This window comes from Parambassis ranga, chromosome 5, assembly GCF_900634625.1.
Source record: "Parambassis ranga chromosome 5, fParRan2.1, whole genome shotgun sequence".
NCBI classification, from domain to species: domain Eukaryota; kingdom Metazoa; phylum Chordata; class Actinopteri; family Ambassidae; genus Parambassis; species Parambassis ranga.
In genome coordinates, this window is record NC_041026.1 from 22,753,052 (window position 1) to 22,778,066 (window position 25,015).

Sequence of the window (25,015 nt, forward strand, 5' to 3'; positions counted from 1 at the left end):
AATAAGGCTTGTTTAACAGACAGTATGTGGGAGAGTAAAAATGCATAATCATATGAAAAATGTGCATCACACTCTTTATATTAGCAGCCCCACCACGATGAATGCTGTGGGTAGAATCATGCTGTGGGGATTTGTCTGGGTTTTTTTTGCAGCCACATGTAGAGTGCCTTAGAGGTAAAATTCAACACACATGTGAGAAGGTTTACAAAGCAACAACATGAAGGAGGTGTTAAAAATAATAAGGCAACAAACATACTTGGAGTTTACTTTTTACTGTATATTACTTTTTATCTTATTTTACTGCTACTGTATCTGTGCTGTTATAACAACACATTCTCCCCATTGTGTGACAAATTTTTTCTTAATCTTAATATCATATTATTCCAGGGTTTTGTGGCAATTGTAAAAAATTGCTTTGTCCTGATGTGTAAATCTAATCTATTCATCTCATAATATATGAAAAAGCTATACACGACTAGGTGAATGTATTTTACAGGCATTTTAACTTGACATTATTTTAAAGACAACAAAAACACCATTTTGATCAACATTTTACTCAAAATTGAATTGCATCCCCTCCAAACAAAAAAAAACAATGTAATCGTTTAATAGTAAAAACAAGGTGGTAGAATTGAAGTCGGAATAAAATATATACCGTAACTGACATGGCATGAGAAGCACCATATCCATTTGGCATTGTTTTTAAATCTTCAGTGAAGTCTTAGAGAGCTATCCAATTTTTTCAAAATGTTGATTTGCACTTCTGTTATTACTCTTCTCTGTGTAACATGCTACCATTGTAATTGAGACTTGCAATCCAATTTGTTACAATAAAAACATGTTATCAGTTTACTTTCAGATAATAAACTATATACAACATACACCTGTGCAAAATGTGTATTTCAAACCTAAAAAACAGCTTTAAGAGATTCCAGACTGTACTGTTAAGAAAAAAGCAGAATAATGTGTACACAAGGAAATCTTTATATATTAGCTTTGTTTATCCTTCCCTCCACCACTGACAGAAGTGATACAGAAAAAAACAACATAGCTGGGAGAGAACAGGATTGATCATTTTCAGTTTGATCACACATTATCTCTAGCAAATCTCTATTGATATTTTTCCCCAATATTTACAGCTAAGGTTTTTTTTTAGATGTATACAGTTATAAGGTATAATGCACACACTGCCCTTCCATCTTTTGGATCCTTAAGTATAAATAATTATGGGTGACAACAAACAGTAATATTACCCAACAACAGAATGACACCATGAGAACCAGGAGCTGGTTTTCCCTCCACCTCTGAAATACAGTGGAGTAGATTCAGGATGCCCTTCATGACTGTAGTGCACACATATTATTAGGGAAGGAGTAATGTACCCAGTCAACAGTAGGGGGCAGCACTGGCTGGATTTTCATGTGGGTCCACAGGGCAAGTGGGGTTTCATCTGTCATATAATCCAAGAAGTGTCCCACGACAAGGATTAACGCATGACCAAAGAGATGAGTCCATCCCCAACCGTCTGGTCCTTTGAAGTTCAGTTTCACTATCATTTCAAGAATATAATGTAGAAGGCCATGGTCAAGCAGGAAAGCGCCACGGCAATGTGAAGCCGTGTCCCAATTACCGCAGCTGAGAATGAGAGAAAGAGTCCCATAAGAAAATCGCACAACTGCACTGTAAACAAATGTGTATCACTAGGAGGCTAATAAGCATATCAAATTTCATACAATTTCCCTAGTCTTAAAACACTAAAAGCAAAATAATATACATAGCTGATTTTAATGTACATAGGCTTTAAATAATAAAGTCAGACACAAGATCTCAGCCAGTATTTATCTTGCTAAAGATGCCAAATTGCATACTTTTACACAGTTTATAATGTTGGGTAGGTAGACATAAAAAGTAAAAAAATAAAAATAAAACAAAAAAATGCCATTACACATTGTGACATACATTGTAAGGCATCTCCAGACAAATGTGCAAGTACAGGAGTCAGGAGCTGTCAGTTTACTTTTGATTTCCACAGAGCTTTATCAAAGTCACAGGCCATTATGCCTCTGGATACAGCTGGATAAACACCAATGAGAACAATGATATATTTGGAAAATATATGTAAACAGACTACAACAACTAAAGATGGACAGTGACAGTGTGAGATCCAACAAAATAAAAATCACTTAAAAAGAACAGAATATTTACCCTTATAAAAGACGCCCCACACTCCTTTCTTCTCCGACAGCAGCCAACTGTTGAGGCGAGGCACCTTTTTGAGGTATGCACACGTGCAGATAAACAGCAACCCGAACACCAGGATGCCATCGAAAGAGTACACTATGTAAGAGAAGGACAATTAGCACACTCCAGACTGAGTGCCACATAGCTAAATGCATTCAAGGTTACTGAACACATACACCCATTGATCATCTAAAAGCATATAGTTGCTTACACTCTGTGAAGAAGATACTTTTGTTTCTATAAACAGAGACAGATGGAGCATCTCCTAAGACACTATGGTACCACTGCTGATTTTAAAGGAATATGGCACACTGTCTCAGTAATATCCCAAAAAACGGCCACTTGATCTTCAGTTTATGTCGGTGCTCCGCCGTTTTGACAAATGTTTATGGTAGTGAAGCAAACGAACAGTCTTCTGCTGGACTTTCACTTAGGAATTTTTTGTTGACACTAGTAAAGTTAAAGTTTCAAGCTGTCGCAGCAACATGATAGACAAAGGTTGTTCATCAGGACGTACATCAGGAGTGGACAAAAACAGAAGGGTGGATATTGGGAGGACAAACTTCTGGTACATTCTTCCTGTTATGGTCTACTTAGGTATCTTAAATTTTAGCATTAGCTAGTCAAAGCTAGCTAGAGTTTCGTAACCTGACACAAATACAAGACACGAACAGTTCTATTCTGAAGGTAGCAACTTTAGCTGTGTATTTATAATTGCAACAAAGAAGCGATAGGGCACGATTAGAATGAGTAGAGTGTTTGTTTTGGTGCTAAGAGACTGACAGTGCTACCCCCGGGCCACGTCTACAGCTAACTTAGCATCCACTAGCCTACCTTTCTAGAAGTAGCCTAACTTACATGACCAGTTCTGCTGCCGACATGTCTTAGCTATTTGGATAACACAGTGAACCTACCATTTGTCATATTCGCAGTTTGCTCTTTGACGATGTTATATGACTGTTTCTTCTTCTAAATCAGCAATCCATCCTATATTTAAAAGTAGAAATATGATTCAGTCTGCTTCGCAAAATATGACATTTCCGTTTTCTGGCTCACAGTCTTCTTCTACGTTTTTGTTTGTTGTTGTTAGGCTAGCATTACTGCCATCTGCTGGAATATATTATGTACAACTCACTGACTGCACTCTAAATGTAAATGTATTCATAAAATCACCTTATTATTATGTATCAGTAAACTCACAAGTAATTTATTATGTGCACTCATTGTTAGCCTACTTGAATTGCTTTACCAGAGATTTTCTTCATCCCTCTTTACACACTATGTCACTAAGGATGACAGGGTCATTCTCATTTTTCTTTGATCAGGAACATTTTCATTATCTCTCATTTTCATGCAACCAAAATCAAAGCAAAAACTTTGCTAGCATAATTGTAGATTGCTTTTCGTTTAATATTTTTCCAGGTTCACGCTCACAATATACAGGGAAGAATGCATTAGTAACAAATAACCCTGTGTTTAATGTATACAAATATAGTTGAAGCGCTCAGATCTTGCACTAACCATTTCTCACACAATATGACCAAGCACACTGCTCTTTGCAGTAACATGAAGTAACATGGAGGCTGCACGTACAGGTGGAAAACCAACGAATGTTAAAAAAACAAATAAAAACAATCTCATCTGCAGCTCTGAAGTTGGACATGCACATGCAGACACAGAGGGAAGGATGAGGATTAAAGTGAGCTTCCACCCACACAACAATGAGCTGACACCATTCTACAGCTGAGCCACCCCCCCCCCCCCCCCCCCCCCCCCCGGAACAATTCAACCAGACATACCAGACTGTCCAAAAGAAAAACCTCCATCAGCCAGAGCTCCTATTAAATAAAATCTACAATCTTTTTTTACTTCACATGTTCCTCCAGGTTAACCTACAAAGCAAACATTGGAATTTATTATGTATTTTAAGGGACGAGAAGAAGGAAAGTAACTTTTCTTTTTCTATAAATAATTCAAGCTCAATCAGAGCTGTGAAATCATTAACAAAAGAACAAAAACAGTTATAGATTTCACAATATAAAGAACCTTAATGTGAATGTGTAAATATTATTAGCTCACCTCAGTGTGTGTGAAACCAAAGCAGAGACACAAAAGGCAAAATTAGTTTTGATAATATTATTATTTCATGTTGTACTTTCCTAATCTGTTGATAACATTATTCTAATCTCTGCATATGCTGCTTCTCTAAGACAACAGAAGTTTCTCTCCTCTGGGGAACAAAGGGTCCTAAGACAGGTAATAAGATTGGATCACAGAGGCTGTGGGACACCTGTTCTTACTGCAGCCTCACTTTAAGTGTAGCTTGCTGAGCACCCTGACTCCCACACTGAGCCACTGCTTCCACTGCATTTGTCACTGGGGGAAACAGAGTTCCACATCTCCCATCAATGCATCTCATCCAGAGTACACAGGTAAGACTGTTTTGATTAAGTCATATTATTACTGGGCAATTTTGATTAGTGTACAAAAGAACAGCTAAATCATTGTTTAAATAAGCACATTTAAATTCTCTGTGCTTATCCATAAAGCTAGGTCTGTTGTGGATCCAATGGCAGTGACAAAACCCCTCAGACAAATCAGAACCATGTACATGTTTAAAACCATTTAGTTTTGTTTATTTATAGACTTCCATTTTATCTGATTTTGCAGCAACAAGGAAAACAAAAACAGCAAATTGTGCTTATTTAATTTCCCTGGTCCTGACATGAGCGAGTGTGTGAAGAGAACAGACCAGAAAGCCCTTTCTAAATCCTTGGAACATGCAGACCAGCAATACATCTGCTGCTAAAAATCTTAATCAATAGCCTAACAATAGTTATAAGCTATTTGTGGTGAACAGCTATAGTCAGAGAATGGGATGGTGTGGTTCAAAGACTATTTAGGATGAGAGCATAGAAGGAACTTTTTCCAAGGTTTAACATGAATGTATAAATATGTCAACATGCAAACATTTGTGTAGAGTTAAATGCTTAAATCTGATGAATAGCAGTGACGTCTTTCTCCTGGTCTCTCAGGTTCTTTTTTTGCACTGTAATGGGTGGCAGCTTTAATCTCATTGTACATGTGTATAGTGACAAAAAGGCATTCTATTCTATTCTATTCTATTCTATTCTATTCTATTCTATTCTATTCTATTCTAGGTACCACAAAACATGGGCCTTCGAAATAGAAAAGGTAAGATAAAAGCTGCCACATTATTCAAAAGCCACTCCTAAGATGGCCTTTAGTTTTATTTTAATGTACGACAATCTTGCTGTGAACATAAACTGATACTAAAGCGGCTTGATTTATGTGCATCAGACAGACATCACTGCTGGATGGTCCTGCCCAGCCAGGTGATAGAAAATCAGCAACAGGAGGATGGTGACCTCATCAAACCCAGAAAGCTGCCAAATCCCATCCTGGCTTCTCACCAACACAGATCTCTTCATCAAGAGCTGCTTTTCTGCCACAGACGGTAAGTAAACACTGAGCTCTGTACTGTTAGCCTGTTAGAGTGGGTCACACAGGCAGCAGGCACATATGCTACTGCTGTATATGTACATCACACAAGTGATATCAGTCAGCAACGTTTCTGTTTTTTACTTTCTATTTTTTAATATCAGTGAGTGCACACTGAGTGACTCTTTATTAGTCAGGATGTTTTCATGTTCTGATGCAACATTTTTAGGTGTTGTGTGATAATGGCAGGGTAGAAAGTAGAAATAGTTCTCCAGGTCAGTATTTTAGTCGTCCCCTTCCTCAGTCAGAGAATCCTCTTAGGAGTTACTGGACCATCTGACCAGACCAGCAGCTGGGATGAGCAATGTGCTTAGGTGGTGTTTAATGGTGATCTAGTCAAAGTTCCCACACTTTGCTGGTGATCACTGCTGATCTCACAACAGGGGGCAAACGTTCTTACTTTCATGTCTGAGAACAAGAACACACCAGCCTGTGGTGTGTCTTTCATTGTCACAATTTACCTTAACACACAAAGAAGAATGTATTTCGTTGTGTCCTCAGAGGTGTACTGCCGAAAAGAAAAACAGAGCTGCAGAGTGTGCTGGAGCACAAGCGGAGAGAGCTGCACAAGCAGAGGGAGCTGGCTCTGCAGCCGCCCTCTGACTTGGAGGTGAAGCTACGTACAAGACGACAGAGAATACAAGTTGTAAGTTAATACATTATATGTCATAATGTATTTCGTGAGTATGCTTATTATCAAAAAAGAAAATTTAATGTGTCTTTTTTTTTTACAGTACGAGCTGGAGGAGAAGAAGAGAAGTGAAGATTTAAAGAATGTACCCGAGTTTGTTCGTGTGAGACAAACTCTGAAGCATGTCTCAAATTCTTAAAGTGACAGAGCAAAGTAACCAGCTCTGCTAAAGGGAATGCTGTCATTTATTGCTTGTCTAGATTTCAGATTTGAATAATTAACCAAACTCACAGCCTTATTTTACTTCTACCTTTCTACCTAGACTTTTATCTCTGATCTCTCATTGTTGTTTGACAAGACAAAATCCTATTTTAAACATTTACTTTTTAAAGTTTAATTGTAGTAAAATTGTTTTTACAGGTGAACCATTCCTCAATTTAATAAGTACAGAATTGTGCTTTTGCATTTTGCCGTTATTGTTGCTCATGGCAATTCTTATTTATTTAGCTATATACTGTTTATGGTTTAAAACAATTAACAGAGGATGTGAAATCAGAGGATACACTTAGATGTTTTAATAAAATAAACAGGATGGCAGACCAATCATGTAAAGACCATGGACTCTTACATTGCACTGGATCAGAAAGACAGCAGTGAGAAAAAAAGCCATGTCGTTACTCACAGTCATTAAACCCAGCTGGGATGTCCTCTTTTTGGAGCGCAGATCAATTATTTAGCACTCTCAAACATATCGTACACTTTTAATCAAAGCTGCTGTACAACTGCTGATATAAAAGGAAAGTTAAGATTGGCGAGTCGAACATCAGACAAAAAACAAACACAGAAAAGTTGTTAAGGGATGTTTTTTTTTAAAAGTGACCAAGTGCCATCTGGTAGTCCATATCAAGTTACTGAATTAACAAACATTCCCAATTTAACCTTATATCGCTGCACCATAAATGTACAGACTCCAACTTGACAACAAGTGATTGTTGTATTGTAAATGTTAAGTACCATCACAGACTCCTAACATTATAGGTTCCAATATAAGGAATGACGAGGCTTAATGAGCAGAACACATTCAACCAGTTCTTTTACACATTTTTCACACCTCCAAACAAATAACACTGTTTCTCATTCAACGTAAACAAATGCATTACATTTAAAAAAAAAAGTGAACATTTTCTAAACTTTTCTGTTTCTTTCAACACATTCATAAATACAAACAGTATGTACAAACAGCCAGCACGTCCACTGTACATTTGTCCAAACTCAGTACAAGTGTGTTGTATTGTGTTAGTCGCAGAATAAATTAACAATAAATAAAATATTTTAAAAAATGTAGACATCATGGCAGGGAAGGAATCTCCCATCTGTGTACAATCTATCATACATTAAAATAAACATGTCTCATAGTGTCAGAAAACATTTAGCCAGAGATACAGCAGAGGAGGCACAGACACAAGAGAGGAGGAGGCCACCGAAGTGGAACAACAGTGTTAGGGAGACAGTGACAACAATGTCAAAGGAGCTCAGGGATCGAACAAAACACACAACTGAAGTTGGCCTTTGATTTCTTGGCCAATTACTGATCTGTTGATAAACAGCTTTGAGTTGTAAAATTGGTACTTGACATAATAAATTACATAGCAATTGAAATGAGTGAACAATTGCCCTTTTTCTGTTTTCACAAAACACAATGGTTTTAAAATTGTAACATTAGATATATAACTATTTACTTTGTCCAGTACCAGTTGCACAACTCTAGTTGATCTAACAATGGAGGTATAGAGGGAAAATATCTTTAACATGACTTGAATAACATCATTATATAATAGGAAAGAGTCCCCCTAAGAACAACAACCACTACGGAATCCCATCTTTTCTTTGGCAGCACTGTGAGGGTGGCACACTCCAGTCATACACATATGACAATCGCAGCTTGACTTCCTCCTTGCAGAGCCTTCCATCACGCTGAAGAGTCTGGTGTTTTTCCAACATGTCCTCCAAGCTCTGCTTATGCGTCACTAAGTATTTGTTGTTGCAGCCACGCGATTTATACTCTGTGTCAAAGCGTGGGTCATGCGTCCGCCGAACATCAACAGGTGCCAGCCAGGCACCCAGTGACACATCCTCGCTCTGCCATGTCTTGAAGTAGCCTGCGTTAAGATGTACGTAATGCACCAGATCAGCAGAGAGAATGTAGCCACCGCCCAGTGCGTACGGCAGGTAGTAGTCACAGAGCTCCCAAGAACTTTCACGCCACTTCCCAGCCGTTTTCACTCTGCCTCTGCCTGAGAAGAAGCCCCAGTACAACCGACTAGGCTCTTTTGTTTTCAGCTCCTCTTTGAGGAGGTCCAAGCGAGCAAATGTGTCATCATCTGCTTTGAAGACAAACTTAAACTCCACATTCTGGTCCAGCCAAGAGTACATGTGCAGTAGTTTGAGAGTTAAATTCTCATAAGAATCCCGCAAATCAGGAAGCAAGAGCAGGTCCTTGTGCCGCCCCTGCTCTGTGTTAAGATTCTGAAGGTCCTCACTGGAAAGGCCCTGAGTTCCAACAACAAACATGGCCAGAACATCAGAGTCCCGCTTGGCAAGCCAGGTGCTGCGGATAATACTCCTGCGTTCTGTGTACTTAGGTCCTGTGGTGATGAGGACCACAAGGAATGCTGACAAGTCTTTGGAAGAGGAGGGGTGATTTGGCTGCTCTGGACGGGATGGCAACACAATGGCACGTGGAACCCAGCCTGGAGGTTCTGGGTGACCCTGTTTCAGGGTTTCTGAGGTACATTTGGCCAAGAATACAAGGACTACAGCAAAACTGCAAACAGTGCCAATGACCAGGGCCGTCTTGTGGCGACATACCAAACGGAATAGATTCATGGTGCCGAGCCTGGAGTGAAAACACAAAAGATTGTTACTAAAATTATTCAAATCCTAGGGTTATCATCAACCCTTCAAAGTTAAACAGAAATTGTGTTGTCAGAAATTGTGTATCAAGGCTACAAAAGAAACAAATAACTGCTGGGCTTACATTTATTATAGATGTTAACAAACATGTTTACTTTGCATAACAGTAGCCATTTAACAAGTCTAGCTAAGCTAAGTAAGCTCGGCCTAGCTGTACAGCATAGATTTCGTAGCCCTCTGTGTTTGCTAAGCTTAGTAGCTGAACTGCAAACTACATATACGTGTCCCTGCAGAGCTGTAAGCAGGTATGAATGAAAGAGGATTTGTTAGTTACCTTAGCTGAGGGAAAGTACCTGTCCCGTGAATGATGCAGCCAGAGAGGGCCACGGATAGCAGCTTTGCAGAGCTAGCGTTAGCTACCGAGATAACAGCATCTGCGCTCTTTGTAAACTCACTTCAATGATTCCAGATGCGCACAGTTTGTTCATGTTGGTCTAAACAGAAGATTGAAACAAGTTGTGTAGTCGTTTAGGAAGGTTACAGTATGTCGTTTTAATCATTAACTCGGTAAGCTGCTATCAATGTATTCATTTTTTGCTTCGTAGTGCGACCCGCATCAGTTCTGTTCAGGCTGTGGCGGAAGCGGAAATAAAGACACCAAAACAAAACATTTTCCAACATAATTTTAGTATTATTTTTGAATGCAATCTTAATTATTAACAGTTAAATATATAAATGTATAGCACGAAAATCACATTTTAAAATGTTTTAACTAATAAAACCGCACAAATGTGTGCATAAAAGACAACGACATAGATTTCTCTGTTAAATTTGGCACGAAAGACGATAAAATATAATAAACTCAGATTAATTCCTTCAGTTCCACTGTCAGCTACACCTCCATGGCTCTTTCCTGCAGTCCTGTCCGATCTTTTATAGAAAATAGACACAAAGGTTTAACCACTGCATCTATGTTAGTAAAAGATAAATTAGAAAGAGAGTATAAGGAATATGGTGCTATTTTTACAGACGGTTCAAAAGATCCCAATACAGGAAAAACAGGTTTTTCAGTGACAGTCCCTGCATTGTCAATTGATATCAACAGGAGAACTCCAGATCATTTAATTGTTTTCACAGTAGAGATGATGGCAGTAGTAGCAGCATTGCAGTTGGTGGAAGTTACTAAGTCTAATAAGGCCATTATTTGCTCAGATTCTCACTCAGTTCTAGAATCACTTCAGTCGTCTTCATCTTAAGCCAGACAGGATATGGTCAATGAAATGTATGAATCTCTGTTCAGGATAAAAAACTTGAATATATCTGTTGTTTTTATGTGGGTTCCAGCACATCAGGGTGTTATGGGTAATGAAAGGGCAGACAAACTAGCAAAGGGAACACTTAAATTGGATAATGTCATGGTGACAGCATTTAGCAAACTAGAAGCAAAATTTTTAATCAAAAGATATCTCCTGAAAGAATGGCAAAAGCAGTGGGATGAGGAAGTAACAGGGAGACATTTATACTCAATTCAAAGAGAAGTGGGCACAATGAGACCAGCAGGGGGCTGAAACTAATAGTTAAATATACACCAGGATATGCGAGAATTGAAGAAGAAACAGTCCATCATGTATTATGCATATGTCCAGCATACAACAGAAAGAAATAATAAGGAAAGCAGGCAATAACGAATTTCAGATACCATCCATTCTAAAAGGGAAACCTTGGAAATATTTGTTAAGTTATCTGAGGGAAGCAGGCTTAGTTTTTAGATTTTAGTTTTCTTTCTCTCTCACGCTCCAGTATAGTATAGGTGGCGGTAATGCACCTAAGAGTAGGATGCCACCCGCCAATAAACTAAAAGAAGAAGAAGAAGAAGAAGTCCGTCAATGAACTATCGGATGCTATTTTATTCGTTTCAAAATAAAAGCGTAATGGCGTAACCTCCACGATTAAAATTGACTTTGAGAACATTTTCACAAGCGTGTGTTATTCTATGCATAGCCCGTCTATAGACAACAAAAAGCACTATGAATGGATTCATTCTTTTTCTTCTTTATTATGTATTGCTCTTGCATGCACTGTCTGCTTATTATATCAGAGGTCTGCATTTTTTACTACTTTAATGTAACTGATGCTTTGGTGCTCTATTTTTTTTATTATTCCCGCAATGAGCGTGTAAATCTCAGAAAGTGCTTAGGGTGGTTATATTTTAAAATCTGTAACCGGAAGCTCTATGCTATTGCTAGTCTTGACAGTACCAGCTTGCCTGTGTCCACAATTTGCTTGAAAAATGGCCTCCTGGTAGTTAAATTTTAGTGCATGGTCTTGTTTTCTTTTATTTAGGACCCAAGGTGTTACAGATCGAACCATGTAAGCGTATACTTTGGTACATTTGCCATTACGAGATAGCCGTGTATCATTACTTTACCGGAAAGCACGGTAGCTAGCTAACTAACGTTATCATTGGAGCTCGGTGGTAAACGATGACGGTTAGTAGCAGCTATCCAAGGATATGTCCAGTTTTTCTGGCCATCTTTCTACTGATTTTGAGTGGACAGCTGGTGAAAACAGCCGCAGAGAATGACCCGTATAAGATCCTGGGTGTCAGCAGGAGTGCCAGTCAAGCTGAAATCAAAAAGGCATACAAGAACCTTGCCAGAGAATGGTGAGTGACTGACATCAGGTTTTCAATCGCTAGGCCATATTTCTGACCTTAGAGTAGTCCTATTTAGTTAACACTGAATTTGACCAGAGGTGGTTGTAACTCAATCACTGACAGGCAGGTGTGATACAGAAAGCACAGATAATAAAGCAGAGAACCCTTTCTTGACCCTTTGGCATCCTCCTTGTGATTCATAATGATGTGCATGGTCTTTTTAGGCATCCAGATAAGAACAAGGACCCCAAAGCTGAGGACATGTTCATCAAGATTTCTAAGTCATATGAGGTGGGTGAAAACATTCACATGTATAATATCTATGCTTGCAGGTTCCTCCTTTAAGATTTCACTTTCAATATCACAATATGTCTTTTCCCTATGTTCTTACATTAGACTCTTCTCCGTTGTTTCATACACAGATCCTATCTAACGAGGAGCGGAGATCCAACTTTGACCGCTATGGGCAGATGGATGAAAACCAGCCCCCTGGCCAGTCACAGCATCACGGTTTTCGCAACTTCCACAGCAGCTTTTACTTTGATGAATCTTTTTTCCATTTCCCTAGGTACTCCATCTTTATCTTTTGACAACAGCTGTTTATTAATATGTGGCTTTGCCTAATAATCTGTGGTGTTTGAGATTGATATCGGAATCAAAGTACAGTCAGGTTCATAAATATTGAAACAGTGATAAGTGTTTTGATATTTGTCCTCTGTACACTACCGTATTTAAAATAAAACACTCGGAATGCGAGTGAAGTCAAAACCTTCCTAGGCAATACATGCAATCATGTGAATAGTTGCCTTTGTTGACTTAATTGAGCAAGCAGTCATTCTCTTTCAAATGTTCCATATTATAGAATTAATAAATAATTAAATGCTCTGATTGTATGTCAGCCTAAGGTCATATCCAGCCCCTGTTTCACACTCCCTGATTTCCTTTCTTCGTCTCTTCTAGGTCCAGAGACTTTGCAGACAGCAAATACATGCTTCACCATGCTCAGTTTAATGGTGATATCCTTCCAGACAGCTACAAGAGGCCGTACCTGATCAAAGTGACCTCTGAGTGGTGCTTTGCATGCATTCATATTGAGCCTGTGTGGAAGGAGACAGTGCTGGAGCTGGAGCCTCTGGGTAAGGCTGTTTCCCATTAGTTTTCCACACCACCCTGTTAAAATAAGTGCTTGTTTTTTCTAAAAGCATCACAATAATTGCAGATCAATAGGTCAGATGCCACTCTTAAGTGTTGAAATGTGTTACAGAGAGCCTGCCATTGCTTTCATTATTCATTAGTGTGTGTTTGTTTTTCTTGGTCCCTTGAAGTAAAGCATAAAGCCAAGGGAGGGATTTAGCCTAATTATTTTTTCTAGTTATGAAAAATGTATGTGTTTATTCTACCAGTTAGATGTATATTTAGTTTGCAGTAACTAATTGGCACAATACTAAAGCCAGAAATCATTGCACATGGTAAGCTGACACATTGTACAAAGAAAAACATTGAGCTTCAGATGTCAAAATGACAAAACTTGTTGTTTAGGTGCTGTTGTTTCTGGCTTGTTCCCTCTTTTACTGTGCTTTACAGAGGCATGGATACACAGAATTTATGAGACTCTAAAAGAAGGTGCATACATCTTTTATCAACCCTGCCATCAGGCAGCCCCCCACTAATTAATCAAGTAAAAATACTGCAGCATAGAGAGGGTAGTCTTGTGTTTTAGAATTCTTCAGTGGTCATTTAGAGACCGTGAGGATTCACCTTAGAATTTGTATCGCTTCATGTTGGTGTAAGTAGCAGTCACTGAGATTTACTAGATCTCTAAAAGGCTAAGGTAATTATGATAATGCCAGCTCAGTTTGCGTAGGGCCAAAATGTCACACCAGCTCACATTTCGATGTTCTGATTTTTCCCCTTGTCTCTGTTTCTTGTGTCATTATGCAAATTACTGTAATACTAGGCTTTTACTAGTGTTTTGATATTTTTCTACATCCTGCAAGACAGGTTGTATTTTACTGTGTCAAGTTCAATGGCAGTCAGTTGTTATTATCACATCAGGTGTGGGCATTGGCATTGTGGACATGGGCTATGAACGTCGCCTGGCTAACCAGCTGGGAGCTCACCGGGCTCCATCTATTATTGGCCTGGTGAACGGCAGGGTGACCTTCTTCCATCAGGCTGTTGTACGTGAGCACCTTCGACAGTTTGTTGAGGACCTGCTGCCACAAGGACTTGTAGAGAAGGTAACGGCAAGCAATATGTGTGACTACAACATTTATACAGTCAAACACATTTCCTTTTGTGTCATTTAGCTGGAACGTAATTTGATTTACTATCTTGTGTGTTTTTTTTAGGTCACAGATAACAACTACATGACTTTCCTTGATAGCTGGAAGATGGAAAATAAGCCCAACCTTCTTTTGTTTGACCAAATCCCTATTGTTCCACTACTCTACAAGGTACACACGTAATCAGGACACTAATTAGACTAAATATTTTTGAGAAATAGGTGTGCAAAGGAATATCCTCATTATGTATCACATGTATGTATCTATCACAGACTTGAGGAGTTAAGTAATGCAATCAACCCACATAATGCCACTGAACTTTGAACAATTGTCCTTTAATATGGAGGTTGCTTTGTTTTCCTCCCCTATCTTCTTTTGTTTAATATTCTTATTTTTGTTTTTCTCCTTCCCACTTCACTCTCAGTTAACAGCATTCGCCTACAGAGACTATGTGCGTTTCGGCTTTGTGGACCAGGGTGACACACAGACCTCTCGGCTCCTGCGGCAGTTCAATATAAACACATATGCTCCCACCATGTTGATATTTAAGGAGGACACAGAGAAGCCTATTGACATCATCCAGGTAACGTTGCACAGCCTGCAGTTTAGAACCGTTGCCTTACATAAATAATAATCCCACTCTACTGGTTAGTTTACTTCTTCAAACCTGGCTTTCTCTCTCAGGCCAGAGGGATGAAGCGACAGATCATGGATGAGTTTGTCTCCAACAACAAGTTCCTGCAGGTTCCACGGCTCGTCAGCCAGCAGTTGTTTAATGAACTGTGTCCTGTTAAGCAGTTCCACCGAAGAAGGAAGTAAGTCATTTATTGACTCACTCACTTTTAGCACTCACCGTAATATGTTTCTGTTTTTCATTGCATTGATCTCTTGTTCTTCACGAATTGGCATCTTCCTTACTTCTCCTTCTCTCTACTGTTGAAATGATAGAACAATTTTCAATTATGACACCTGTAGGAAGTCAAAAAGATAAAGAAAGACAAAATTGAAAGCATACGTGCCATAGTAAGTTGAAATGTGCAGCTTTGCAAGACTGCTGTTGATTGAATTGACTGTAAATGGTTTGCAGGTACTGTGTGCTGCTAATCACAGGGGAGGACCAGGCTTTTCTTCCAGGAAACAAGGCCTTCCTAGACTTTGCCTCGGCTAACAGAAAAGAGGTGCTGCGGTTTGCATACGTCAATCAGCGTCTTCAGCAGCCTCTTTGTCAGGCTCTCCTCCCAAACCAGGCTGCACTGTCACCTCAGGTCAGGAGTTTAAACACACGCACCTGCACACCGTAAAACACATTTTAAATCACAATGTCCTGTATACAGAACAATATATGCCTACAGCAAGGGCAGGCTGCACTTGCTGGCAAATCACAGAACACACAGAAATGGAGGTTGTATCAGATTTAATGTGTCAGATAACCGATATGTGCAGCCTAAGATTCTGCAGCGCCTCAGTTTACAGTGAAAATGCCCTTGAATAACAATGACAGGTGGTGATTCTGGAGAGGCGGAGCCAGGCTGGTAAAGTCCTGTACCGCTCTGTGAGCGGTGGCTGGAATGGTAGTGAAGAAGACAAGTACCGCCTCCATGAGCAGCTTGAGCTCCTTCAGAAGGACCCCACCTATCTGAGCTTAGACGCCACATTGCCAGAACTCAACAACGAGATGGCACCAGTAAGTCACAGCATACATACACTTACCTTAGTATTCAGTTTATGGGTTAGTTCACAGTCATTCATGCATTAGTCTGACAGAGAAGTTATTGTAATAATGTTTTTGTCCCTCTTCAGATTTTTATCATTCAGTGGATGAATGCTGCTTATGATTACATCCTTCAAATATATGATGACCTTCTCTACTCAAACTGGTAAGACAATACTCACCCAGAAAGTCTGCAAAATTGAATGCCAAAATACAGTCATTGGATGGTTTTTGCTGATATATTTGAAATGGATCAGAAGCTGAATCATGTTTCTGAATCAACATTAATGTGAAGTGAAGATTTGGGGAATGTTCCTTATAACTGTAATGCAAAAGTGTAAAAACACATAGATGCTTAGTTGGCTACAGGTTGTGTGTATTTTCTTATGTTTGATAATAATCTTCTTTGTTGAAGGCGAGAGATGATGCCCATCCTGTCCTTGATCTTCTCAGCTCTTTTCATTCTTTTTGGCACTGTCATCATTCAGGCATTCAGGTCAGTCTGAGGCAATATAATCGTAAAATGTTTGACTCAAAACACATTTTTTTTGGCATGTCGTAGAAAATTGATTGGATTATGAAGTTAACTATGGTCTTAAGCTGCATTCTCAGGCTAATATGTGACTAGATCTGCTTGTGTTCCAGGTCAAAACACTGGCTGCACAGTGTTGTATTAAACAGGGCCTGTACCTTCAGTGTTCACTCTAATGACTTCCTTGCATTGGTATCTTTTCAGTGAACCAGGTGAGAGCAAGCCCCGAAAACAGAAGCCAAAAGAGCAGCCACAAACTGAGGAGGATGCATCAAGCAGAGCAAATACGTCAAGGTAATGTAGTGACATTAGAGAGGAACAAGATGGGCACAGAATACATAACATGCATAACAGCAGGTCAACAAACCCTAACCTGTCTCACATAAACATTTTACTCAACTAACTGTGGGAGACATTAGGTAACAGAAAATTAGCAGAAGCAGTTCTCATGTAGGCTGTCTGAACGATGATCTTTTTTATCTAAATAACAGGACCATAAAAGTGATTGTAATGGCCTAAAGCTGGATCCATACTCCGCGAGAACAGAGAACTCCCTCCCCCCTGCAGACGTTACGCCCACAAAATGACGGCATTTTTTATCTCGGACCGCCCGTACACTCTCGTACACATGGCCCGGGCAGAACTTTTTCTCTCAAGGCTCTGCGTCAACCATGCTGTGATTGGTCGGAATTTATTGTGGGCGTGATGAATGTGGAGAAGCGCAAGAGCTTCTTCAGGTGCAGAACACACAGACAGAAGGAGGAAGTACAACTACGATGGACAGTTTAGATGAGCAGCTGGCAAACAGCTCCTGGAAGGAGAAACACGGCGCACAGAGGAGAGTGTCTGTCCAAAAGGTGGCGATAAAAACTAATCCCAGTATTGATCACGGCGTTACAGCGGCTTGCGCACATTAAACACCGGGAGACGGGATGTATTATTGCAGACAGTCATCCATACGTTCACAGAATTAAACTCACACAGACCAGAGGTCTGCTACAGTCAGCTACACTAATCGTCTATCTATTGTCATGCTGTACGCCTCTTCCCTGAACATTATCAGCTCGTTAGGACAGGTAACCATGGCCGTGCTCACAATTTACAATACAATTGCATTGTCAGCCTTTTGTGTGTGACGTGCGCTGCGTAGGAGGGCCGTATGAGGAGTTCTGCACACACATCTCGCGGAGTATGGTACCTCCGTGCCGAAAAGAACTTTTTTTTTTTACTCTTACCACCCGTGGAGCGAGTTCTCTGTTCTCTGTTCTCGTGGAGTATGGAACAGCCTTAAGTTGTCCTCATCTGACCTGTCAATGTGCCCGAAAAACAAGGCAGTTTATAGGAACCAGATGTGCCACATATCAACCGAAAAATACAAAATAAAAAGCTGAGTATGTTTTATAGTCTGTGTGTCTGTGTCTGTGTGTGTGTGGGTGTGTCTAGATTGTCTAGATTTGGCAAACAAATCAACTGCCTTGTTTTTCAGCACGTAGGCAGGTCAGATGAGGACAACTTAGGCCGTTATGGCTCAATTCAGGGAAGTACCAAAAACTCAGCGTTCTGTGAGCCAAATTTTAACATCTGTTCAGCATATTTTCCACGACCATTATGGTTTGTTTTTTGACTTCTTCACATATGGTGTTCTGTTGCTAAGTATTTTTTCCGCTCATGTTAACTCTGTTAACTTGGCTTCCTTCTATCTTTCTGTTTGGGTCCTGCAGTCGTCCTCCAAAGAAGGATTTTGTGGAAGTGACAGAGCTAACGGACATTACCTATATAAGTAACCTAGTGAAGTTGAGGCCTGGCCACATTAATGTTGTACTGGTGCTCACGAATGCTTCAAAGAATGCTCTGCTCAGGAAATATGCCAAGGAAGTATTCTCTTTTTCTGGGTAAGCACCAGCATTTAGTATTAAGTTTTTAGTTAGCAAAACAAGCTTCTGTGTGCTACTTGTGGAATGTAAATGTTTAGTGCCTACTGTACATCATGTGGCTGATGGTATTTCCAACCCACAGGACTCAGACCCTCCACTTCTCCTTTCTCAACGCTGATAAGCACCGCCACTGGATGCCATCACTGCTTCGCTCAGCCTGCGATGCTGGACGGAGTGAGAACCATTTAGATGATGAGGAGTCTTCAGACTACACTGGCCATGTCCTTGCGCTCAATGGCTACAAGAAATATTTTTGCCTATTTAGACCAGTTTTCACAGGGGATGATCCCAGTGACTCATCATCTGATACCTCGTTCTCCTCCGACAGCAGGAGAAAGTCCCGTTCCAGGTCCAGGTCTAGCTCCCACTCTCGCTCTAGGTCCCATTCCAGAGAGGATGGGGCCAGCTTCAAGAGAGGCACCACTAGAGCCACTAGCATAGAAGTCCACCACAAGCTTGACAGGCTGGGACTGTGGATGGAAAGGCTAATGGAGGGAACCCTGCCCAGGTTACAGGTCCCTGCGTGGCCTTCACTTGATACCACAACAGAGAGCTGAGGTCAAAGTAAGAAATGATGCACCTTGTGGTCTGGCATCCTGGATAAGTCCTTTAGCAAGAGAACTAAAGAGCAATGTTGCTGTTTTCAAATAATTGAGTTCCTTTTTGCAGGTGTAGGTTGCCACTGATCTGGTGCAGCCTGTTTACAGAATGTCACAGTCGGTGTTGAGCAGATGGAAATGGATAAAGTCATACATGCACAGTCAAGCATCCCACACACACATACAGGTGGTGAGTGTTAGCAAGAGCTTACACCTAGCAAAGAGTGTTACAACTGCAGAAAAACAAATGTATTCCACATACAGTGAGGATGCATCATGGCACAGACGTTAGCTTAGTCTGTGTTTGCTTCAGATAACAGCTGTCACTGTAGATCTGTTAGGTGGCATACTGTTAAACGACAGAGCCTCTGACATTTAGCGTTATGTTCAGGGCTTTCTGTGGGAGCAGGTTGTGAATGGCCTGTTGCACTGAAATTATACTGTACTGTATGATGTATGATTAGCTTCTATCAACTACAAAAGCCTTCAGTTGATTGTTGTTTGCTACTAACAATTCAATTAAAACAAACAAAAGTTGCACCATAGATTAAACATCTACAATTAGCCTAACAGCTTACATGCCTGTGATTGAGGTCTTCCTGATGTTTCACTGCTCCATTTAAGTTGCCATATCTAACTTTAAATATGCTGAAAGAAAAATGTGATTGGAGCTAAATTTAGTTGTGTAAGCGGTACTTAGAAATTAAAATCTGCCTTTTTTTGCTTGTTTTTTTGCAGTCACTGTTTCAGTGGCAGTAAAATCAGGGAGAAACATTATACTTGACCTTTTTGGCATCTGTGATCTTAAATCACAGCAAACATTAATGCATGGACTTAGTAGCCCTGAAATAGTTGTGTAACATATCCGCTGGAAATGTGTTTTACCCTACTGGCGTCTCTCGTTTCTCTGTGATTAAATTATTTGCTGCTCAACAATTAATATTTACAACACACTGCAATTTCTAATAATTTATTTTTCTTATTCTATGTTGTTTGAACTTCATCTAACGTACAGTTAAATATGGACATAAATGTAACTTAAGAGAAATTCCTTTTTAAAACTGTTTATTTATTAAAAAGTTTGTCCCACTGATATTCAAGTCATTTTCCATTGTGCTTACTTATAAAAATTGTTAGCAACAACACTCAGCATTGAGTACATTAAAGATGCTTAATAAGTCACAAACTACAGAACAATAAGTTTAATCTACAGTTTTTGTCGAATTAGAAAAAGTACAGGCAGAATTTAAATACGGTATATGACATTGCATTGCAAGGACAAATTTGAATACAACTGCTGTTGAATGTAGAAGCATGTTTAGCATGCGCATTAAACACCGTGCATGTCACGGTGCCTAAAGCAGGGGTCTCAATGTAGCGGCTCGCGGGCCATTTTGAGACCCCTGGCCTAAAGGAACCAACACTTGTGTGTGTTTTTGTAGTTCAACAGAGGCTCAGTAGGCCTACTTATTGGAAGACTCTTTCTTCATGGACAGGTCATCTGGGCCAAAGGAGACTGGCAGTAGCTCATCCACAGTCATCTTTTGGTACTGACCATCAGGCTTGGACATGTACACATCCCACTTTACACCAAACTGCATATGGGAGTTGAAATATTAAAATTATAACTTTTTTTGTACAAAACATCATAGAATCACTAAGTGACTAAACCAGGCTGAATAGAGATGTTACCTCTCTCATGAACTGCCTGCAGCCACCACAGGGCGAGATGAACTGGTCACTCATGTCACTGCAAGAAAGTGGTAGAACAGAAACAAAAGAAGGTTGGTTCAAAACAGGCATCTGCCGTGTGGCACTGCTGCTTTCACAATATGCACTTACACGCAGGATTCATGTTTTATCACTACCATTGATCTTGAGTTTTCTTCTTTTTTGTTTCATTAGTAAAGTTTAGTGATGCACACAGAAGATGCAATGTGAGGTGACTGATAGTTTAGTAATGCACAAGTGATTACTGTGCACTGTCAGAATGATGTAGTATGTCTTAAGACATGGCCATTACCTGGCAATTGCAATGGCCTTGAATTGTCTGTGTCCCTCTGACACCGCCTTCGTCATAGCAGTCCTCTCAGCACACAGTCCCAGATTGTAACACGCATTCTCCACATTGCAGCCTGTCCGACACAAAAGTACAGATACAGAATAAAGCATGTGTAGAGCATGAGGGTGTTTTGAACATGAAAGGGGACGTCCCAGTTGCTTCAAACCAAATAATGACTCAATGGATCATTGCACTCAAAGCTGTTTGGAGTGACGGCGAGAGCCCAAAGTGGCATTTGGCATGCCTGCTGAAGTGCTATGTGGTGATCTGTGGCTCACATGGCTCTGTTTTTAAGCAACATGCCATTTTGATGGGGGATGCCATTTAATTCTCGTTTTGGACATAATCAGTTTGACGGTCTGCTCTAGTGCGTTGTGTCACTCAGTGTAGCCTACGTAGCAATCATATATACTGTTGCTGTTTTAGTTATGTGCAGCTCCTTCTCTTCATGCCACTCACAGACAGTGGCATGCCAGCTTTTGGGGATGTTTTTTTTTTTCAACATACCAGCATGGCTAGGCTGCTAATAACTTTCCAACAGATAGCACGTCCCTTGACACAGTTTTCAATGCGTACTCTCTGTCCGCTCACTTGTGTGCGCGCACGCCTGTGTGTGTGTGTTGGGGCGGAACTCCTCTGTGCACAGCACAGAGAGCAGCGGAGAAATGCGCCGAGCTCCGCGCTGCGGTCTGTGACTTCGGCCATCATGAACGTCTCTTTGGTGCGCGCAGAGCAGTAAGAGAGTGACAACCAGCCAATACTTTGCGCAGGGTCCACCCGGAGGATTGGCTGATGTTTTTAGGGTTTTATAGCTTCCACAGACGATTAATATTCTTCGTTTTAATGCGAAACTGCCGAACTAATTGGTTGCTATCGGATTGTAAAGAAAAGTTACAATAATTTAACAAAAAGTGCATCAGAATTAAATCTCCTACCCTACCTTTAATGATAAAAAAACACACAGGGCAAGCCTCAGCAAATAAGTGTGTGTGAGAAAAATGTGTGGGCCGCACTAACGCTAAACTTTTATGTCAAGTCGGGGGGCCACAAAATATCAGTCCATGGGCTGCAAGTTTGGGACCCCTGATTTAGATTGATAGGACCTTGATTAACAATAGACATATTGATAACATCATCATAGGCTACCTAATAGGATCCACTTTGGCAACAATTTGGTTTTATGTTTGCGGTGAGGTGTGAAGTTTCTAGATCAGAGGGTGGAATGAAAACCGGTTCGCTGACTCTCATCCCATGGGATTTTTCTTTAAGGCTGAAACAAATTCTCTGGGATTGTCCCCCACTGCTGTCTGCTGTTTACATTAATCTGACTACTAAAGACACAAAGGAGTGTTTTACAAAACAGACAGGCTCCGTGCATGGAGTAATGGACAGGTATCTTGTCATGGACGCTCCTGTCTCAGTGGAACTTAATATAATATAATATAATAAACACTTCTGATAGGTGCAATACTCACACACCACAGTGTACAATAAATTATTTATTTAGTTTTTGATGCACTCTGTACAGTTTATAAACCATTTCTACCTCCACTCACCTGTGCAATAACTGTTAATATGTAAACTGTTTATAATGTATATACCTTTTTATTGGTAGTCTATCTTATAATGTATATATCTTTTTCTTAACTTATCCCTTGCTGTCTGTATGCCGTTGCAAAAATGCAATTTCCCCATTGTGGGACTAATAAAGGTTTCTTAATCTTAACTTAACAAAATATCATTACACATGGACAATGAAATGAAAGATGACACCTGTGCCTGCAGTGGAGCTAACTTTTATGGTCTGTCAACTATTCATAAAGGGCAGTGCAGTCATGACACACCAAGGCACAGAATCTCAGGACATCTCAATAACAGTTCACTAGTTTGGCAAATGTGTTGGTTTTTGTGCCATTTGTGTTTGAACAGGTCTTTAAGTTTGAGACCCTCTGGTCTGGTCTGGTCTAAGCAATAAAGTCCAAAATGGGCACTAAATGCCATCAAAACATCCCCCAACAAAATGGCATGTTGCTTAAAAAACAGAGGCATGTGAGCCACAGATTGCGACATATCACTAAAACATGGCACTTTGAGATCACCACATGCCACTTTATCAAGCGAGGCCATCATGCATGTACCTCTCTGGTGCGTGCAGAGCAGGAAGAGAGTGACAACCAGCCAATACTCCATGCAGGGTCCGCCCGGAGGATTGGCTGATGTTTTTAGCGTTTTATAGCTTACACAGATGATTCATATTCTTCGTTTTAATGCGAAACTGCCAAACTAATTGGTTGCTATCAGATTGTAAAGAGAAGTTACACTAATTTCACAAAAAGTGCATCAGAATGAAATCTCCTACCCTACTTTTAAGACTGTTGACTAAAGTGATGCAAAAAGGTGACTTCAGTTCACAGTACTACTTACTTTTTTTCTGCCCTGAAAAATGTGATTTAATTCATTCTTCTGGAATGACGGTTTAATTCTGGTGAGGGTTTATTGACGAGGTTGCCTGTTAAAAATAAACCTGCTTTTTTCACTTCACTGTCAGGTAATCATTAACAAAGTGTAGACAAAGAAAACTCAGCTCAAGTTAATGTACAATTTTGTCCTGCTTTTATTTTTTTTTTTTAAAAACATGGAACCAGCATTTTTTGTGGTTTTCTCACAATGACGCAAAAGCCAACGTGACTCCAACATAAGTTGCATAATACTGTAGCTGTTGTGTGTCTGTCACTTGAACAATTTTTTTCTAGTAAACTCCATTCTTATGTTAACACAATATTCTATTAATATGAAACCATAGCAATATTGACAGCCACTCATTAAAACAAGTTTTTAACTCTATGTAACTCACCTGTATATGCACAGTTGTCAGTGGTCAGCAGAGCAGCTCCCACTCTGAATTTACTGTAAGGTGAATAGGATTGCTTCTTGGCCTCGTGTGACAGGTGAATCAGGTTTTTGATTGTTTCCTGGGACAAGCAGCTGGAGCTGTGCTCCGACACATTCATCGCCCTGCTGGTCTTGACTCCTTCCATACTTCTTCTAAGGTTTTGATTCACAGAATAATCCTGTAGCTCTGTATTAAATATGAAGGGAGGGAAAAGGGGAGAGTGCAGCCATAGCCAATCACTAGCTAGGGTGTCAACATGTTGCCATAGGGGGAGGCGGTTTGGTTGTGGTGACTGCCAATACACAGTGCAGTGCAGACAGGATGCAAAGGGGAGGGGACGCCTATCTGTCTGACTAAAACATGTTCACTGACTGATTGTTTTGTTTTTTATCTTCTTTTAACCTATTTCTAACACTGTTTATTTTTTTGTGTATTTTATGGGATGTGAAGCACTTTGTAACTTAGTTTTGAAAAGTGCTATACAAATAAGGTTTATTGTTATGATTGTTATTATTAAAAGTTCCCATGACTGCTGTTGTTCCTGCTCTGTTGTGCACTAAGGTAAATTGTTTCATTGATAGAAACAGAGCACACAGTATGAGAAAATATGTCTCTTTATTTTTAAGTTTTTGAGTTATTGGATGTGGTTTAAAATCTTCCAAACACGTGTTAATAGCTGTAATATAAATATATGTACTGTATATGCCAGAATCGGATTGTGAGTGTGATGCCATGGGAGTGAAAGCACCAGGTAATTTTTATTCATGTTTGGACAAGATTCATTAGGTCTTCACCTTTTAACCTGAAAGTATTCTTTTTAATCAGACCAGTGCTGACATGAGTCGATGTTTGCTGCTTCATCATGTTTCGACCACTTTCTGCGGTCTTCTTCAGAAGTCACGTGACTTCTGCAGAAATGCAAATCTGCATCTGTCATCACGTGACTTCGAAACATGTCAAGGTAAAAACTCACAACACTGCTCTGATTAAAAAGAATACTTTTAGGTTTATTCATGTTTGTATACAAGTAAAAACA

At 39.9% G+C, this 25,015-nt stretch overlaps 5 protein-coding genes across 7 annotated transcripts; 2 read left to right on the forward strand and 3 right to left on the reverse strand.

The window, feature by feature from the left end:
* Positions 1–543: 543 nt before the first annotated feature.
* Positions 544–3,301, reverse strand: tmem167b (transmembrane protein 167B). Its single transcript, XM_028405556.1, has 3 exons — positions 3,156–3,301; positions 2,206–2,337; positions 544–1,635 (listed from the first exon to the last, which is right to left on the reverse strand). Exons 1-3 carry the CDS (start codon positions 3,163–3,165, stop codon positions 1,553–1,555), a joined length of 225 nt encoding a protein of 74 aa, XP_028261357.1. The 5' UTR covers positions 3,166–3,301; the 3' UTR covers positions 544–1,552.
* LOC114435668 (protein FAM107B) lies at positions 2,678–6,604 on the forward strand. The gene is made up of 6 exons (XM_028405551.1): positions 2,678–2,809; positions 4,452–4,673; positions 5,403–5,436; positions 5,563–5,719; positions 6,265–6,409; positions 6,498–6,604. The coding sequence occupies exons 2-6, from the start codon at positions 4,650–4,652 to the stop codon at positions 6,591–6,593; spliced, it is 456 nt and encodes a 151-aa protein (XP_028261352.1). The 5' UTR covers positions 2,678–2,809; positions 4,452–4,649; the 3' UTR covers positions 6,594–6,604.
* Positions 6,605–6,954: 350 nt separating this feature from the next.
* b3galt6 (UDP-Gal:betaGal beta 1,3-galactosyltransferase polypeptide 6) lies at positions 6,955–9,932 on the reverse strand. 2 transcript variants are annotated; one of them, XM_028405524.1, is made up of 2 exons: positions 9,763–9,932; positions 6,955–9,290 (listed from the first exon to the last, which is right to left on the reverse strand). In XM_028405524.1, exon 2 carries the CDS (start codon positions 9,278–9,280, stop codon positions 8,261–8,263), a length of 1,020 nt encoding a protein of 339 aa, XP_028261325.1. In that variant the 5' UTR covers positions 9,281–9,290; positions 9,763–9,932; the 3' UTR covers positions 6,955–8,260. The 2 variants fall into 2 exon arrangements, with proteins under 2 accessions (XP_028261325.1, XP_028261324.1); XM_028405523.1 differs by having other exon boundaries at positions 9,642–9,932.
* A 1,626-nt stretch (positions 9,933–11,558) lies between these two features.
* On the forward strand, positions 11,559–20,119 carry dnajc16l (DnaJ (Hsp40) homolog, subfamily C, member 16 like). The gene is made up of 15 exons (XM_028405485.1): positions 11,559–11,972; positions 12,188–12,254; positions 12,386–12,531; positions 12,924–13,099; positions 14,019–14,203; positions 14,315–14,419; positions 14,673–14,831; positions 14,933–15,063; positions 15,336–15,513; positions 15,750–15,932; positions 16,049–16,125; positions 16,375–16,455; positions 16,696–16,785; positions 18,213–18,383; positions 18,508–20,119. The coding sequence occupies exons 1-15, from the start codon at positions 11,791–11,793 to the stop codon at positions 18,980–18,982; spliced, it is 2,406 nt and encodes an 801-aa protein (XP_028261286.1). The 5' UTR covers positions 11,559–11,790; the 3' UTR covers positions 18,983–20,119.
* Positions 13,093–24,165, reverse strand: LOC114435665 (cytidine deaminase-like). Of its 2 annotated transcripts, XR_003670600.1 has the most exons (6): positions 23,941–24,165; positions 21,048–21,159; positions 20,717–20,774; positions 20,418–20,619; positions 16,750–16,753; positions 13,093–13,105 (listed from the first exon to the last, which is right to left on the reverse strand). XR_003670600.1 is itself a non-coding variant. In XM_028405544.1 (4 exons), the coding sequence occupies exons 1-4, from the start codon at positions 24,122–24,124 to the stop codon at positions 20,488–20,490; spliced, it is 486 nt and encodes a 161-aa protein (XP_028261345.1). In that variant the 5' UTR covers positions 24,125–24,165; the 3' UTR covers positions 20,212–20,487. The 2 variants fall into 2 exon arrangements, 1 of the variants encoding a protein (XP_028261345.1); XM_028405544.1 differs by lacking the exons at positions 13,093–13,105; positions 16,750–16,753 and having other exon boundaries at positions 20,212–20,619.
* Positions 24,166–25,015: the final 850 nt, after the last annotated feature.